Raw genomic sequence first — 15,093 nt, forward strand, 5'->3', positions numbered from 1 at the left:
CAAGTATTTCTCCATCAAGTTATTGCAGATATTATGTCAAGGGGTATGGGTTCCATAACATGTGTGCTGTCTTCTTGCTTTTGATTCAACCAAAGATTATAGCTCATTATCAATTAGTAAACACTTAAATTGATCTCTAAAAAATTTTAATTCAGACATTTTAATTCATAACAAATTTTATTACTTTAGAAGTTTTCAAGACAGATCAATTTCTTTTAAAAAATAATTCTAAAAATCTTCTAAAATAATAAAAAAAACATTATTAGAAACTAAAATTTTTTAGTACTAATTTAGATTATTACTTGCTCAATATTTATCATCATGCAAGCAAAAGCCTCATATATTTCACGTTTTCTTGTGGTTGGTTGATGAACTTTAGTTTGAAGGAAGAAGTCAAACCCATTGATGGGGTCACAACTCACAAGCAAGTTTTTTTTGTTCTGGCAGAAGCATTTGCATCAATTTGAAGACAAGTGAAGTGGTTGGCTTGTCATGATCAAGACAATAGATTTTATTTTCTTTTGTTTTCAAAATTTTATTTTGCTTCCAATTCAACCTTTATGACAACATCCAATTATAAAATTTATTTCTCATCCGTAATCACACTGAACAAAAATCATTGTACAACTCTTGAAAGGGTGTCCACAAAGCCACTGTCTCTTGGCATTTTGTATGAATTAAGTCTAAATTGTGAATGAAATTGTCGGCAAATGTTGCTTCAACAAAAAATACAATTTTTTTTAAAAGGGGGTCTTTTAGGGGACAAAACCTAATAGAATCATAGACACCAAAAAAAAAAAAAAAATTGTCAATCATATCTTAGTCTACTACGAATACATTATAATATGAGAATTATATCTCATTCTACCACTTTAAATGTATCATTAAGAATTATAACTAGTATTTTATTTTCTTTTCTTTTCTTTTATGGAGAATTGCAAGTATTGCAACTACTAGCAACTTTCAATTTCTATATATTGTCAATGCGTATGTTCAATATGGTATCGATGTGATATGGAACGTGAGGATTTTTATAACAAATTCATGAAACTGTGTAATCCACGCGGCAAAAAAAAAAAAAAGAAAAGAAAAAAAAAGAGGAAAAAGAAGAGGGCTCATCAATTTGTGGATTAATAATTGATAATTAATGTTATAAGCTTTCCTTTCTTTTTATATATGCATTAGTGCATTGCCTAGTGCATTACCACAAAATATATATACTTTTTGGTAGGTACTATTTTATTTTTCTTCATATGGTGTACCAACAAGTAGGTGTTGTAACTATAAAAATTAAAAACCCTCTCAAATAATTTATACGAGAGCAAATAAAAATAATTGATACATCACATGTTACTTACTTTAATTTAAAATATAACCCTTATGCCTTAGCAGCCATAAGTTGGCTTGGCTGATTGCATATTTAGCATCCACAAAAATTCTCTTTTTTATCAAAAGAAAAAGGGAACAGATTGTATCAAAGTCACATCAATACAACTACACAAATCATGAACCGTGGAGATTTATTTTATTTTAGGAAAAGTATATGTTTTTGTTTCTAAAATTATTGTTAATACTTAATTTTATTTAGTTTTATTTTCAACGTTTAGAATTTTTTTGTTTTAATAATATTATTAACTTTTTACAATCAACAATTAGTAAAATTTTACTTCTATATATGTTTTTTTAATTTAATTTTATTTTGTAATTTTTGTCCAACTCCAAAACTTTTAATTCTAACCCTAATTCCAATATCCTAATTCCATCCTCCCCTTCTTCTCATTATGAATCCCTTTTGCCCCTCTCTTCTACCATTACCAACTTTAATCTCTTTCATATATGTTTTATAAGATAAAATATATATTCTTACGGTTTGCTAGACAATACAAATAATTAATTTTTACCATTTTTAAAAGTTTGGGTTTGGTGATATAATAAGAATATTTATAACTTTATTTTTGACAAAACTAAGATAGGACAAATATTATTTAATAGTTTTTAAATTTATATTTTATGTTGTTAGAATATTTAATTTTATTTTATGTATTTTTAGGAATAAATCACATGAATAAATCAAACTCACAATAATATTATACATATAAGTAGAAGTAATTATGTTTTTATCCTATTTTAGGATTTAAAATTTTTTTAGTCACCGCAATTTACTTTGAAGGAGAGTCTATTATCGTTGAAGCATAAAACGATTTATCTTAACTAAAATTTAGCTAAAATAATGCACGTTCGGATTTAAATAGATCGTTTAGAGTCATAAATTAAAGGGTAAAATACAAAATTAAACTAAATGGAGGATGAAATTACATAATTTTACTAAAGTAAAAAATGTTACTTGAATCATCAAAAAGTACATTTTTATGTAATTTAAACGAGTTTTATTTAAATTAGAAAAACTAAGAGTAATTCGAATTAGACGAATTCAAATTAGTAAAAAAGTGTAATTTGAATTTGGCCAATTCAAATTATACATACATATAGTCTTAAAATAGTTCGCATCAGCTCATAAATTGAATTAAAAACAAGATAAAAAATGTATTCATATTTATTAAATTTTAATAACATATAAAAATTTAACAACTTTTTAAATATTTTTTTATTTTATAAAATATTTGAAAACAGATTTATTAACTAAAATATTTAACTATATTTAACTTTTTAAATACTCTTTTTATTGTTTTGACTCCCGGTGAATCATGTGGATTCGAGAATTAGTGACAATTGTTTCTTATTCTGTTATTGTAGAAGGACAACCTTATGGTTTCTTCAAACCAAATAGAGGTATTCGACAATGAGATCCTATATCCCCCTATCTTTTTCTTTTCTGTGCAGAAGGTCTCTCCTTCTTGCTACACAAGGCAGAACAAAACAGACTAATTCAGAGTCTTCAGATATATAGGCGATGTCCCAAGGTCAACCACCTCCTGTTTGCTGATGATTCCATCTTATTCTGTAAGGCTAATCCTGAAGCATGTTCAAATATCCTGCATTTATTGAATTCTTACGAAAGCATAAGTGGCTAGAGGGTAAATCTTAATAAATCTGCTGTATTCTTTAGCCACAACACTCCCTCCACTACTCGTACACTACTGGCTAACTCTATGAATATAATCATATTGAGGCGCAGGATAAATACTTTGGTTTGCCTTCTACAGTCTCTAAATCGAAAAAGGCTTCTTTTAGCATGATCAAAGAAAATGTTCGGAAAAGAATCCAAGGGTAGAAGCACAATCTTCTTTCGTCGGGTGGTAGACACATATTGCTTAAGGCAGTGGGAGAAGCTATTCCTATTTATACATTGTCTTGCTTCAAGTTGCCTGATGGTTTAATTTCGGAAATTCACTCTCTACTTTCTCAGTTCTGGTAAGGACAAAAAGATTCTGAAAGGCGGATGGCTTGGATTAGCTGGGAGCCTGGGACACTATGACTCGCCCACGAAAAGAAGAAAGCCTTGGATTTAAAGATCTCAGAATCTAAAATCTGGCGCTTTTAGGCAAACAATTTTGGCAACTTGTAACACGGCCTACTTCCTTATTATCCAAATTTCTAAGAGGTAAATACTTTAGCAATGGTAATACTATAACGGCAGAAATTGGAGTCTTACCTTCTTGGGGATGGAGGAGCATACTGGAAGGCCGAAAGATTGTTGAAAAAGGTCTTAATTAGGCTGTGGGTACTGGTGAGAATATCCGAACCTTTGAGGATCCTTGGCTGCCTCCTCCGTATCCTTTAATGATTTCTGACATGCCAAATAGACAGGCTATTTCTGAGTTGGTTCCAAGAGTTAAAGATCTAATTATTAAAGATAGGAATTGGAATTAGAATCTCGTTCAAGAATTATTTTTCCAAGACGTTGCAAACAGGATTTTGTCAGTTAAAATTCAGCAGAGTAGGGACAAATTGCAATGGGATTTGAACAAATCCAAGCAATATGATACAGCTTCAGGTTACAGAATTGGCTATTTATTTTACCATCTGCCTCTCGAGCTTTGCCCTAATTATATGCAGCAGAAAAAGTCGTGGATTGATCTATGGAAGTTGAACTTGCCTTACAAAATTAAGCTATTTATCTGGAAAGCTCTCCATGGCTAACTTCTGGTGCTTGCTCAGATTCATCACCGCATCCCATCTATATCACCAATATGCCACTGCTGTCATGAAGCAACGGAAACAGTCATTCATTGTTTGATCGATTGCTCTAGAATTAAAGACGTATGGTCTCAGAGTTATCTTCGTGACTGTCTTCCCCCTCAGAGTTCTAACGACTTTTGGACATGGTGGACTGCATCAACAGAGATACTTAACCCGTTGAAAAATGTTGATCGTAATCCTCAATTGCTTGCCATCATTTGCTGGAACTGCTGGAAAGCTCGCAACCAGTTGATTTTTGAAGGTTCTACTTCTATGCCGTCTACCATTCTAGTAAGTTCTGTCAAGTTGCTCCGTGAAATCCAAAGAACTCCCAATTTAGGTCGTCATTTCCATGAGGCAAGCTCTTAGTTACATTCAATTTGATTTATCATTCTTTCTTCTTTAAGATTTTTCTTCGTTTTTCGACCATGCACCGTTGGATGAATACCTTCAGTGTAGTGTTTTTGAAAAATCTCCACCTTTTATTATGCTGTCTTGCTTTTGGACATTTTTGTATTTTATTTTTTAATAATTAATAAATATAACCTACTATTTAAAAAAAAACTGAAATATTTAACAACTTTTTAAATACTCTTTTAATAACATATTTATTAAATAGTCTTTTTATAAAGTATTTAAAGTCTATAAAAATGTACTCTTATTATAAAAAATAGTATTTAAAAAGTTGTTAAATTTTTACATGTTATTAAAATTTAATAAATATGAGTATATTTTAGGAAGATATTGCTCCAATTTAAAATGCTTAAGAGACGACCGTAAAAAAAGGGAAGAGTGTTTAGCTTTTTTTTAAAAGTATGTTTTATTCGAAATAGTCTTATTCGAATTACTATTATGTCTATATCATTTTTTCCATATATAATTTGAATTAGTCTGATTTTAACTACCCTAATACAACATGCATGCATAATTTGAATCGAACTAATTCGAATCGAACTAATTTGAACTATCCTAAGACTACATGCATGCATAATTCGAATCGATCAAATTCGAATTACACTTCTCTATTAATTCGAATTGGTCTAATTCAAATTACTCTTGATTTTGTGCTTTTGAGTGATTCAAGTAACGTTTTTAATTTTGGTAAAATAGTGTACTTTCATCTTCCATTTAGTTTAATTTCATATTTTATTTTAAATTAAAAATATTATAAAAAAATGAATAAAATTAAACATTAAAAATATTTTTAAAAAATATTAAAAATAAAAATATATTTTATTCTAAAATTTATTTTAAAATATTGGAAGTAAAACTAAATTAAGTTAAACATTAGAATAATTTTAAAATTTTCGGTGTAAAAAATACATTTTGGTTTTGTTTTATTAGATTCATAGATCCTAATTTTTAATCATTCAACACCCAAATTCCAAATGAAAACTGGTCAATTAAACACGAGTCCAAATTAACATGCCATCTTAAATTGATGCAAGTTGTGCAGAGATAATGACATAAGGGGTGGCTGATGCTAGCACATCCATCATCAATCATCAACATCGTTTTTACAACTTGTACAACTTTCATGGGAAAACGATTTATTTTATTACTCTCACTTATTCTCGGAAGTAATATATTTTCCTTTCTTCTAAAATCATAAAAAGAAATATTGTTTTTTGTTTACAAAGGTAATAAGATCTTTGAATTATGAACAAAGTCAACAAACTGAAGAGGAGTGGATATTATTATTATATATATATAATTTAATTTTCATGACATTATTAAAAAATTTTACTCAAATATCTAGACCTATATTCTGATATAAATAAATTCATTATTTATAAACACATAAATCTAATTTAATAATTATAAATCCTAGATTCTCTATATACTAAAACTTTAATATAAAATATTATATTATCTACAAGTTTCCCTACAAATTCTAAAAATAATCCCCACATGAATATGGAATTTACAAATTTACCCTCCACATTCTTAAGGATGAATCTCCATAACAATACCCATAAGCCCATAACCATAGCTAGAATCACACAGAGAGAGAGACGTGTTCTTCCAGCTCTGTTCTTCCTCCTTCCGATCGAATCCTTCTTTACTTTTTCAATTCTCAACTTCTTTCTGCAATCGGTTAGTTAATTCCAATTCAATTCAACCAATCGTTAGTTAATTCCAATTCAATTGAACCAACAAATCAACAACAACAACAGCAAACATACACCATAAGCACCAGCACCCAAAACTCATCGTTGCAAAAATTCAAAACTTTCCGGCAAAGCTGAAAACTTGATTGAAATGGGGTTCGAGAAAGAAGCAAGCTCTTCAACCTACTCGCTTCCACCATACCCACGTGAGGATACACCACTTCTTACAAAGTCGCCGCCGCTATCCTCCAACTTCAAGACCTTCGCCAACGTCTTCATCTCCATCGTCGGCGCCGGTGTCCTCGGTCTCCCTTACAGCTTCAAGCGCACCGGCTATGTCACCGGCCTCCTTATGCTTCTCTCCGTCGCATTCCTCACCTACCACTGCATGATGCTTCTCGTCAAAACTCGCCGCAAGCTCGATTCCATATTAGGGTTCTCAAAGATCCAATCTTTTGGCGATTTGGGATTCACCATCTGCGGCCCAATTGGAAGATTCACCGTTGACGCCATGATCGTGCTTTCCCAAGCCGGTTTCTGCGTCAGCTACCTAATCTTCATTTCCACCACTTTGGCTTTTCTTGTGAACAATGGAATTGATGCAACAAAACCGGTTTTTCTAGGGTTTAGTGCTAAAGTTTTGTTCTTGTGGGGTTGTTTTCCGTTTCAATTAGGGCTGAATTCGATTAAGACCTTGACTCACTTGGCTCCTCTGAGTATATTTGCTGATGCTGTTGATCTTTCTGCTAAGGGTGCTGTGATGGTTGAGGAAGTTTTTGTTTTCCTCAAGAACAGGCCAAATTTGGAGGCTTTTGGTGGGATTTCTGTGTTCTTCTATGGTATTGGTGTTGCTGTGTATGCATTTGAAGGGATTGGAATGGTTTTGCCCTTGGAATCTGAGACTAAGGATAAGGACAAGTTTGGTAGGGTTTTGGGATTTGGGATGAGTTTCATTGCTGTTTTATTTGGTGCTTTTGGTGTTCTTGGTTACTTTGCTTTTGGTGAGAACACCAAGGATATAATTACTACTAATTTAGGACCTGGTTTGATTAGTGTTTTGGTGCAATTAGGACTAAGCATTAACCTGTTCTTCACTTTTCCTTTGATGATGAACCCTGTTTATGAGGTTTTTGAGAGAAGGTTCTGTGGATATAGGTACTGCTTATGGCTGAGGTGGGTTTTGGTGTTGGTGGTGAGTCTTGTGGCACTTTTGGTGCCTAATTTTGCCGATTTCTTATCACTTGTTGGGAGCAGCATATGTGTTGTGCTTAGTTTTGTGTTGCCTGCAATGTTCCATTGTCTTGTGTTTAAGGATGAGTTGGGTTGGAAGTGTTTAGTTTCTGATGGGGCAATTGTGGTTTTTGGATTTGTTGTTGCTGTTTCTGGAACTTGGTCTTCACTATCTGAGATTCTTGCTCCTAAGGCCTAATTAGGCAAAAAAAAAAAAAAAAAAAAAAGTGAAAAATCCCTTATGTGGAGTAATGTAATATAATGTAATGTTGTAAGGTCTTTAGTGTGCCAACCATGATTGGGTTGATTTATTTGTTAAAATGCATAAGATTTGCAATGAGCTAAATCTAATGTTATCTAAGATCATGCAAGTATTTTTCTCTCATAGTAGACTCTTGTCTTCAATGACTGAGAGAATTCTTTTTATTTGGTTCTCAATACCTTTGAAGAAAGTTTGTAATAAAGTTGCTGAATGCTGAAATACTTGTTAGCTTGTTGCAGGCTGTTATTATTTATTTATTATTTATTGGGGGTAAAAATTGCAGCTATATTTAGTTGGCATAGTGAAACCTTTTCTTTTCTTTTTTTTCTTAAAAAAAACAAATGGATTTTTTTCCCACTCTACACTGTATGTGCATTTGATATACTTTTGATTATGGTCTGTGGAAGTCAAATAGGACTGAGATTGAGTCTGGCCAACATGTATGCCAGTTCATGGCTTCATCAACAATTCAATGAATTAAACTTTAAATGTATAAATGTTTGATTTAAATAAAAAATAAATATTGTAGATCTCTCCTTTTCTCTATAAATGTTTGAGATAATCAATATCTGCATTTATCTAAAATGAAAATGACTTAATAACGACACATGTGATGCTCTGGGGAAGTGGAAAATAACAAAGTTATTATTCTTCTTCCACAATATAAAGAAAATAAATAAAAAAAGGGGTTATTCCCATGTTAATGCTCTTCAATCTTCATATTACCTTTTGATAAAGTAGGCCATTCAATGCCTGAAATAAAGAAGCAGATCCTTTCAAATTGTTAAACCATTCCTATGCTTTCAACCCACATTTTACCAAACACCGAATCAATCATACAAGTTGAATCACATGGCAATTTAAAAGAAAGCTGCAGCAGCAGTCAATTAATTGCTAATGAAAATAAGCAAGTGTCTTAACTTCATTGAAGTTACATCAAAATTACTCTTCATGGTACCATGAGACAGATTCTTTACCTTTGGAAATTACTATTCCATTAGTTTTACTTTTATTTTTCATTATTAATTTTAAATTTTCACAATAATACTTTACTCATTCTCAAGTAAATGTCTAATTTTGAACTTTATTCTTCTACAAATAACTACCCAATTACTAAACTAATATTATATTAATTTTACCTTTTTAGTCATACTCTTAAATTAATAAGTAAAATGAATAAATAAATTAAATAATTAAAAGAAAGCAATTACTTCAATCAATAATAATTTTATAATTCATGTAATCTCCAAGAAATTGTACTCTTTTACCACACTTAATAGTGTGCTGTGAGCTGGAGGTAATAATTGCCACACACAAAGCAAAGGCTCTTGCAATGATAGATTTTTAAGGATTTGATATTGACATAGCAATTTTGGAGGAATTGACACTTAGCCTATTGTCAATTTGTCATTAATCAGAGTGCTTACTCATCATAAGTTCTTAATTTTGGCATCATAAGTATCCAAAACTTCAAGTTTAAACACCAAAACAAGGCTTTAGAAAAGGGTAAACTAACTAAGCCCAAAATAATATAATAATTGAAAATGAAATTACAGGACCAAAACCAACAAAGAAGTAAAAATAAAAAAGGCAAAGCATAAAGAAAAGTAGTACAAATAAATAAAGATAATTAGATTAGATAATAAGAGGCAGGTGGGTGATGTAGGAAAGAGCAGCAACTCCACAACCCCTATTCTGAAAATTTTGATTTTAAAAATTAAATATATGATTACTCCACCTCACCTCACAAAAAATACAATTCACATTCCATAAACACCCAAATTTCCCAAAATGGTCAAGGTCTCCAAGTAGCCAACATTGAAGGACCAAGGGCATAAAAGTAAAATCAAGAAAAAATTTGGCATTCGAGGGGGAAAAAAATAAAACAGATATACCTAATTGAACAAAAAGGGAAAACAAAAATTAACAAAAATTGGAAGACTCACATTGAAGAGAAAGGGGAAGGAAAGGAAAAGAAGGAAAGAAGAAAGAAAATCTCACAAGAGAGAAAAAAGTGGAGGAATTGAAGAGAGTGATTTTACAAAAGCCACAAACACAAAACCACACAAATTACATGGTTCACTTTGGGTTCAAATAAAGTCTTCAAATTTGGATTCACTTTCCGTGATCATCACGTCCAAGCATTTTCTCTCACAGTAAAAGAAAAGGGGGGAAATAAGAAAAAAAATTCCAGCTTTTATTGGAGAAGAAGGGAAAAAAGTGATTTTGATTTCATTTTCTTCGTTTAGGGATTGAATCTGAAGGAATTAGATCGATCAGAAGAGAGAAAGAGTGGTGGTGATGTCGTGCTCATCGTCGTCGGGGTCGGAGGAGGACGATGAGGGTTTCGATTCGTACCGGAAAGGAGGGTACCATGCCGTCAGAATCGGCGATCAGTTCGCCGGTGGAAGGTACATAGCTCAGAGGAAGCTCGGTTGGGGCCAATTCTCCACCGTTTGGCTTGCTTACGACACCACCAATTCCGTACGTTATTCAACTTTGATTTGATTTGTTCCTCTTTTGAACCCTTGTTTGTATTTGTTCCTTTTATGATCCTTGATTTTCTTCAAAATGTTGTTATTTTGCTGTGATTTGTGTTCTAGATGTAAAGTTCTGATTTTTATTTTTTTTCTTTTTACTAACCTTTTTAATGCAATCGGTTCTGAAACTAATGGTGCAGTTTACTTGAGAGCCATTTTTTTTAATTTTAAAAAATGGTGAATTCTTAGTTCAGATTTCTGTGATTTAAAATGATGTGGAGCTCCTAATTTCTAAGATATTCTGTTCTTTGCTTCCACTGGCACCTTTTGTATACATCTTTTCATTTCATGTGTGTTTCTGTTTTGTCTTTTTTCGCTATCTGGGGAGGAGTGTGTATTGGTTTCATTGAATAGATCAAATTTAGATATTTTGGGTTATTGGTGTTGGTTTTCTCTGCCTTTTTTTGTTTCCTTCACTGTTATAGTTATATCTTATTGCTAAAAAACTTAAAATGGAATAAATTCTCAATGTGTGTGTGTGTGTGTCGCGAATACCTATGAATCATTGGATGATGTTATCTTGGGATATGGTGAATGGTCCTCACAGAATGTGTGACCACCTTTGTTAGAAATTTGGATTTCAGGATTTGTCTTTATGCAGATGAACAATAAATGTGTCACTTTCATTCTGCTACATGTTTGAAATTGAATAGGTTCTTATGCTGATTTGGTGTATATCCCATGCTCCTTTGTTGTAACATTAAACACATGGGATTTCATGAGAAAATGAAAACTGATTCTGGTTTTCTTTTGCTTGTTTATAATGCATTCATTATATTTAACTTTGTTGGAAGGTAGATAGTGTGGGATGTATATGGAAATTGGAAATAACTATGCTCTGAACTTCAATGCTGAAGTACCAGAGGTGACTGTTATAGGAGCCTTTTGTATTTATAGATTATAATTGTAAGTAGGATTATTTCTTATGGGACCTTGGTAAATGCTTAAATTTAGAAAAATTAAAATCAAATGAAAAACGCCAAAAGAAAGAAGAAAATGAGAAGATATAACTATGTCTAAGTTTTATCCTTTGACCTTTATTCAATATTCATGTTTGATTCATAAATCTTCTTTAAAGGTTAAACATTTACGGCTATGCGTCTTCATTTTTAATTATGTCACTTTTTATTATTTTAGTGAACCGGTATTTTCATTTTTAGATCATCTCTAAGTTAGTGTTTTGCTTCTGTTTTAATTTTTTTGGCAGTCATATGTTGCTCTCAAGATCCAAAAAAGTGCAGCCCAGTTTGTTCAGGCAGCACTTCATGAGATTGATGTTCTTTCATACATTGCTAAGGGTGACCCTTCAAATTCGAAGTTTGTTGTTCAATTAATTGACCACTTTAAACACACTGGCCCGAATGGGCAGCACCTTTGCATGGTCCTCGAGTTTCTTGGTGATAGCTTGCTACGTCTGATCAAATATAACCGATACAAATGCCTTCCATTGAATAAAGTTAGGGAAATGTGCAAATACATTTTGATTGGTTTGGATTACTTGCACAGAGAACTTGGTCTAATCCACACTGACCTCAAACCTGAAAATATTCTTCTACTTTCAACCATTGATGCTGCCAAAGACCCTTTTAAATCTGGACAATCTCCAATTCTGGAGAGGCCTGAGGGAGGCATCAACGGTGGAGTCACAAGTCTTATTGAGAAAAGATTGAGAAGGAGAGCTAAGAGGGCTGTTGCTAAGATATCCGAAAAAAGATCCTCAATGGGTGTAGCTGGAGAAGAGCAAAAGTCTACTAGAAACATTGATGGGATTGATATGAGATGCAAGATTGTAGATTTTGGAAATGCATGTTGGGCTGACAAGCAGTTTGCTGAAGAAATACAGACAAGGCAATACAGAGCTCCTGAAGTTATACTGCAGTCCGGCTATTCCTTCTCTGTCGACATGTGGTCTTTTGCTTGCATTGCTTTCGAGCTTGCCACTGGTGATATGTTGTTTACGCCCAAGGGTGGTCAAGGTTTTAGTGAAGATGAGGTATGATGATCAGCTAGTAAACTATTGTGGTTAAATTAAAATTTTGTATATTATGCATATACAATTTATTGTAAATGTTTGATCATGAATTCTTTCTTACGTCCAAACCAAGTATATACTAGTTAACATAATAACTTGATTAACAAGTTGTTTAACAAAAGATAATTTGATGAGTAAGTTATATGTAGCCTGCAAACTTGGAAGAATCTTATGGCTTATGACTTAAGTTAGAAATTTCTAAATGAACTTACAAGCGTTATAAGACTACTTGTTTTTATAGTTGAATCATTTTAACTGACATCATTATTACACAAGAGCTTGAATGCCATGGCTACTTTTTTTATTGTGTAATCATTCTATACCGAGCCAATGTACACCTCTCCACCATTAGATGGAATGTTGGACTCTCAATCCTCATCCAATAGTGGAAAGGTGTGCGTTGGTTTGGTTTATGAGGAAAAAGTGAGGACAAATAACAGAACACATTTGTTTCAATTGCAGCATGAAATTCGAAGTTTCATGCTGGAGTGATAGATATACATCAGCAGTGATTTCCTAACACTTTGCTTCATATTGGTTTCAGGATCATCTCGCCTTGATGATGGAGCTCCTCGGAAAGATGCCCCGGAAGGTAAGTACTCTCCCACTGCCCAACATGTTTCTTGAATAGCTACTGTGGCTTATCCAACACTTGTGGCTTGCAGATTGCGATTTCTGGAGCACAATCCAAGGAATTCTTTGACAGGCACGGTGATCTGAAAAGGATCCGGAGGCTAAAATTTTTGGCACTTGACAAATTGCTGATTGATAGATATAAGTTTCCAGAGACTGACGCACGCGAGTTTACCGAATTTCTTACACCACTTCTTGATTTTGCACCGGAGAAGCGACCAACTGCACAACAGTGCTTGCAACACCCATGGATGAATCGTGAGTTATCTCCGAACGAGAATGAGTCTAGTGTGGAAACCGTGGAAGTTGGGATGAGCAACCTTAAACTCAAGGTGGGAAAGTGAAGGGGATAATGTGGTTTTTTTGACATAGCCATAGTCAAAGTCACATATCTCCGTTTTTTTTTTTTTACACTAATCACTATTGATTGTCAATTTTTTTTTGTTTGTTCCAGTTTTAATAAGATTCTTTGTATTGGATTTATATGTAAATTAGTAAAGAATTTTGTTCTACCAGAGATATCTGACAACAGAATTTGTGTGTATATTAATTCACATTTATGTAACTGATGGTATTCAGCCAAGTCTGCTCTTACATTTTTTTTTCTTTATGTTTTCCTGTTTCCACATTGAAGTCACACAGCATAGGAATTATTTAAATTGCTCTAATGTGACTATTGCTTTAATTTTGTTTATATCTTTGATTCTAGAATATGTTCATGCTTTAACAAGTAAGGCCTTTTTTGTTTGAAAGATATAGCATTACTCTCTAGTTGAATTTGCATTACCTATGTCAAAATGTCAAAAGGCTAAACTTTTTTCATCTATAACGATTAAGCTTATAAAAAGCACACTTATTGTCAAATTTGTGTTAGTCATTGGTGTATTCTTGAAGCTTTTTCTTCTTCTTTGTTCAACGTTTGAAGCTTTGAAGCTTTAAATCAAGGTTCTGAAAACCAAATCGATTATTAAATTGGTAGAGTTGTTTAAAAGTTCAATTGAGATCGAACTGGTTTAAATATATGTTTTTCCAGAAAAAAATTATATATTATTATTTTAAGTTGATTAATACTAAAAAATCAGAATAGTTTGACTGATTAACTGATTTTTTGATTGATTTGTTACTAACTAATTTTTTTGTTTAAACCAGATTCCAAATTGGTCTAGTGGCTACTTTCCAATTAATTTGGTTTAATCGATCGAATTGTTTCTATTCTCAAAACACTGCTTTAAATTGACTTGAAGCTAAGTTCATAATTTGTGGTCAACCAAAGTGAAATGGTGCTATTAGCAGCCTAAGAGGCAATGGTGGTGACATGAGTTCATGGGTTCATTGATTTCAATGTTCATTCTCACAGATTTGATCCGAGTCCAATGTGTGAATGGAAGACCGAAAAACCAAACAAAACAAGAAGACTTTAAATTTATTTGGTGAAACCATGGCATTAGCCTTGTCTACTTTTCATTTGTTTCTTATTTTTAGGCTGGTGTTGTTTATTCACAAATATTATTAAATAATACAAAAGAAATGTTTGACTTGATTTGGAAAACTATATAAAGGACTAACTTATGCCAAGTTCTGTTAATAAGTCAAAAACACATGCTTTTTAATTTTCTAAGTAATATCTTAATTTAGTATAATTAAATAACTAATCCAATTATATGAAACTTTTAATCATATATAAATAAGCCTGCATTTACTAAGTTTAAGAAGCATGTAACCGCTTATTATTTTTCATGTGTGAGAGAGAGGTGTATAACAAGACGCTGTGAGGAGAAGTGTATTTCACACTGGTATGGGATATACAAATCGGAGGCACCGATTTGTTTGTATTATTTTCTTTTTTAAACAAACAATCATAAATCGGACGGTTCGATTTGTGATTTTGAAAATAAAAAAATTTTAATGTTAAAATCGGACCATCTAATTTTTATTTTAAAAAATAAAAAATACAAATCAAACCCTACGATTTGTAGTTTATTTTTTTCTTCAAATAAATGGGACTGTCCAATTTGAATAAAACACCATATAAAAAAACTCCTAATCTTACAATAACAATATATTACATATATTTAATCAATATAAAAAAAATTAGCTGCATGTAAGCCCAAGTTTGATTTTATTTGTTCAATGAATTAAACTAGA

The 15,093-nt window shown here is 32.1% G+C and overlaps 2 protein-coding genes across 2 annotated transcripts; both read left to right on the forward strand.

The window, feature by feature from the left end:
• The first annotated feature begins 5,821 nt into the window (after positions 1–5,821).
• LOC112747640 (amino acid transporter AVT3C-like) lies at positions 5,822–7,962 on the forward strand. The gene has a single exon (XM_025795775.3). It carries the CDS (start codon positions 6,403–6,405, stop codon positions 7,678–7,680), a length of 1,278 nt encoding a protein of 425 aa, XP_025651560.1. The 5' UTR covers positions 5,822–6,402; the 3' UTR covers positions 7,681–7,962.
• Positions 7,963–9,394: 1,432 nt separating this feature from the next.
• On the forward strand, positions 9,395–13,531 carry LOC112747639 (uncharacterized). The gene is made up of 4 exons (XM_025795773.3): positions 9,395–10,227; positions 11,491–12,276; positions 12,860–12,907; positions 12,981–13,531. The coding sequence occupies exons 1-4, from the start codon at positions 10,045–10,047 to the stop codon at positions 13,290–13,292; spliced, it is 1,329 nt and encodes a 442-aa protein (XP_025651558.1). The 5' UTR covers positions 9,395–10,044; the 3' UTR covers positions 13,293–13,531.
• Positions 13,532–15,093: the final 1,562 nt, after the last annotated feature.

Source organism: Arachis hypogaea, chromosome 15 (genome assembly GCF_003086295.3).
Source record: "Arachis hypogaea cultivar Tifrunner chromosome 15, arahy.Tifrunner.gnm2.J5K5, whole genome shotgun sequence".
Taxonomy (NCBI): domain Eukaryota; kingdom Viridiplantae; phylum Streptophyta; class Magnoliopsida; order Fabales; family Fabaceae; genus Arachis; species Arachis hypogaea.